Source organism: Austrofundulus limnaeus, unplaced genomic scaffold (genome assembly GCF_001266775.1).
Source record: "Austrofundulus limnaeus strain Quisiro unplaced genomic scaffold, Austrofundulus_limnaeus-1.0 Scaffold0, whole genome shotgun sequence".
In the NCBI taxonomy this organism is placed as follows: domain Eukaryota; kingdom Metazoa; phylum Chordata; class Actinopteri; order Cyprinodontiformes; family Rivulidae; genus Austrofundulus; species Austrofundulus limnaeus.
This window is the reverse complement of record NW_013952402.1, coordinates 8,849,837-8,853,717: the sequence shown is the minus strand read 5'-3', so window position 1 is coordinate 8,853,717 and position 3,881 is coordinate 8,849,837. Positions and strand designations below refer to the sequence as shown.

The window sequence follows — 3,881 nt, the reverse complement described above, 5'->3', positions numbered from 1 at the left end:
TGTGGGTGGGCTTACGATACACGCCAGTTTCCAACCGTCCTCCATCCAAAACCGAGACATCGCAATCCAGGAACGCCAACCTGCCAATCAGCTAACTATCAAGCCTAATTTAGCTCAATGTCTGTAAAACTGACTAATCCATTTTTTTTTATTTCCTAAAAACACTTGGCAGTGATGGCCGTCTTGCACTGAATTGTCTCCTGATTAACATCAGGTCTAGATGTACATCTGCTGATCATTGTCAGACATTTTCATCAAAATCCATCCAGTGGTTCATGAGCTATTTTGCTAACACAGCCATTTACATAAACATACACTTAGGTAAAACCATTATAATCAAATGCAACATAATAAACTGCCTAAAATAGCATGTGATATAGATGCTACGGAAAGCTGATTCTAAAGTGAAGCTAAATTAGGAGTAAGCAAGTAAACTTAAACTACAACATCAGGCAAATGTGTGCTGCATTTATTGTTTATTTTCATGTAGGGCCCTTCTGCAACACAAAAGCCTCAGCTGATTACATATTTATTATTAAGGCCAGCTGATAGCCAGGTTGAACTAAGGATTGGGTCCGATACTATCTGCCCCCACTGCCCTACACAAACATAACAGTACAGCACAGAAGGCCGAGAATTTGTCACAATTATACAGCTTATAACAAATTAACACTAAAGAAATCCTGTTCTTCAAAAGCGTCATTTGAATGCTGAACGACTGCTGAAATGTGTGAAAAAATGACATAAAAACAGCTAAATGCTAAACATAGCTAAATGTTAGCTGAAAGCTAGAAATAGTAAACACCAGTTAAAAGTATTAAGCACTACGTAAAAACTAAAAGTATCAAAATCTCAATACTAAAAGTATCAAAACGCTATAGAAAAAGTAAAAGGTTTGCTTAAAGCTAGATGCACCAAAAGGCTAGTAGCTAAATGTAGCAAAATGGTAGCTAAAATATAAATGTAAACTCTGAAGTAGCAAAATGCTAACTAAAAGTAACTAAATACTAACCAAACGTTAACTAAAACTAACACAATAACAAAATGCTGACTAAAGTAGTAGCATGGTAGCTAAAATGTGGCACAAGACAAAACATGATGGATGCTGATTAAAAGGGTTTTTGAAGGATCTGACTGAAAAATATCTTTAATGTATATCAAAATAATAAAAAAATGTTAAGTATGCAGAAGGGAGTTTCAAAAAGAAGCCCACAGAATAAATTATAGATTGAACAAACGATAATTATAAAAGAGAATCAGAATCACAATGCAGAAAATGCTGACTCAGCGCTCAGATAAACAAAGTGTGGCTTTATGACAAACCGGAGCAGGCAGTATTTTCAGAATGTCACCAGACTTTGTTGTGTTTCGTACTCCTCCTGTTGTATTGATAATGAGGATTTATTATGGAGCAGTTGACAATGGATGCAATGTGCATGCGTTAGTGGGAGGGATTATCCACCAAGTAGGGCAAGTGGCTAAGGACTGCAATTCCATCCAGCCTAGTTCATTTCAGTCATCCGCTCAGTGCGCACACAGGACAAGGGGAGCAATTTCAGCGCTGTGCGTTTGTCTGAAGCCCTGCCTCCAGTTTTAAAAGTATAAAAAAAAGAAGAAAAAAAAAAAGCAAACAAGAATATAAAAAAAATAACAATGGTAAAGTATACGCGACAGCACAGCGAGCTGAAACCCGAAGAGGTCCTGTCGGAGTCTGACGCGTCCAAGGAGGACCAGCACCAGGAGATGTCCGACTATTCTGCTTTAAGCGACGTTTTCTACTCCGAATGTTCCGCAATGGACCGAATCGGCACGTTCATGAGGAACGTGCAGGTGCTGCTGGACGCTGCCAGTTACATTGAGAACGTCGAGAAGAGCAACGGAAGTGAGTAAAACACAGGAGAAGTGGGGGGTCGACAGATTATAACGCGCCGAGCAGACAACAATAGAAGGCTAGGAGAGGCGACAAAAAGACGCGCAGATGTAGCCCACCTATCAGAAACATTTTCACCTGCTGCTGCAAAAACAACTACCGACATGACTGTCACAATGGGAAAAAAAGGCTAAGATATGAATCCAATATGGAAATAAAGGGGAATCTTTTACTGCAACAATAGCCTGCAGCTACCCGTTTCAAAATGCACATAAACAGACCCCAAAAGGTGCATGTCACGTTTTAAAAACAGATTTGCACATTTTTACATCAATTTAGAGCTGATATTTGAACGTCGCCTTCATTTCAGATTATATCCGAGCAAATTTTCCAGGTTATTTCCTTAAAACGTCACATCCTCTAAAGAAATGTCGCGTTTACGGTCCTTCTCGCGCACAACAGACTTCGGTTCAGATTTAATTTTCCTGTTAAAAATGTCCTATTTTTAGTCCCTGCCGCTGCTTTCTCGGGCAACCGCAGCTTCCTTGTATGTGTTGTTCACATGGTTTCCACATGGAACAAATCGTAGGGCTCTGATTGGTCAGGAAACATGTTCCAAGCGCGAGGGTCAGTGCGGCGAACCAATCGCGCCGCGGCTTACCTGTGACGTCGTGTGTTACTGAGAGAGGTGGTTCATGGGATTTGTAGGCTTCGTTTAACAACAGCGAGATGGTTCATTGTTGAAAACGTTTTCTTGTTAGCAAAATATCTCACGAGTAACAGGATGTAGTTTAATCAAACTTTCAGGAAGTGAACATTGACAAAACATCTACGACTGATTAGCTTTTGGGGTCAGCTTGATTCAAGATGRTTGCCAAAATCAGCTGACCTTAAAAAACACCCAAATGACTATAACTAAACCCATTATACAGATATTGACCCAAAATGTCCTGTGCTAGTTGCTTAAACAGATCCACAAAATATATTTAAAGAACTAACAGTTTGCACAAAGTCTTTGTTTGAAATTTTGCAATTAAATAGTTGGTCAACTCGTGTCTGTTARCAAAATATTTTATGAKCTATTGGAGTGATTTCAACGAATCTCGCAAAAAACAATCATTTGATGTACATTTACAACTGATTACCTTTAAGAGCTAATCCAAGACAAGATGTCCGCCACAGCCTATTCATTCTAGAAAACACAAAATTTGCTATATTTCAATCAGTTTTACAGATATTGAGCTAAAATTTCRCGTAGTAGTATCTGTGAGTCATCCACAACACAACAGATTTTCTAGATGTCTTAATGTTAACACATTGATCGTAACTAAGCATTGTAAATTCAAGTTTTTTAGTTTGTGTTTTTTCATGAGCAGAATACGAGCATGGCTATGCTTCAGCATACCCCGCGTCGCAGATTGCACTTCAGCAGAAACAGCGTAAATTGAAGAACAAAAAGCTGGATAATATTCACAACAGGTGAGCATAATATAATCAACTGGTTCGTGAGACCTTTAATCAAATTCCCAGTATCTGTCTGGATTTTCAATTATAACGTGGCATCGTTAGCTGAAACGTTGTAATATATTTCTCGTTTCCACAGGTCGGCACACAATGAGTTGGAAAAGAACAGGTGAGTGTGGTCGTTTCGTTGCCCACTTAACACAAAAATAAACGGTAAATAAAAAGTAAAGAGTAAATAAACCATTCAAAAGTAGAATAAAGGTTATTTGTAACTTTGAAACTTCTGTGACAGGATTTTATTTTAGAACTTGCTTCTTTTTAAATGGAGCTCGAAGCTAACAAAACCGAAAGCTCTGTCCACTGATCCACATTTGCATATCTTAGCTCAATGCTAATTACATTAACCATAAAATTTTAAAATGAGGTGTCTACCTGCTCTGTACACAGACTTATCATCTCAGCACTAAATACATTTTCTTTAATCAGCTACTTGGAACAGTAAAGATATACTGTATATACGTACTATACTGTATATATACTGTAAATA

General features: G+C 38.1%; 1 protein-coding gene across 1 annotated transcript in view; it reads left to right on the top strand.

Moving 5' to 3' along the window:
• Positions 1-1,340: 1,340 nt before the first annotated feature.
• The window catches only part of LOC106513343 (max-interacting protein 1), a 10,472-nt gene continuing 7,931 nt past the window's right edge, over positions 1,341-3,881 (top strand). The window contains exons 1-3 of the mRNA XM_014002135.1: positions 1,341-1,882; positions 3,247-3,349; positions 3,474-3,503. Of these exons, the coding sequence (XP_013857589.1) occupies positions 1,654-1,882; positions 3,247-3,349; positions 3,474-3,503 (362 nt within the window). The 5' untranslated portion in view covers positions 1,341-1,653. The remainder of the gene's footprint in view (positions 1,883-3,246; positions 3,350-3,473; positions 3,504-3,881) is intronic.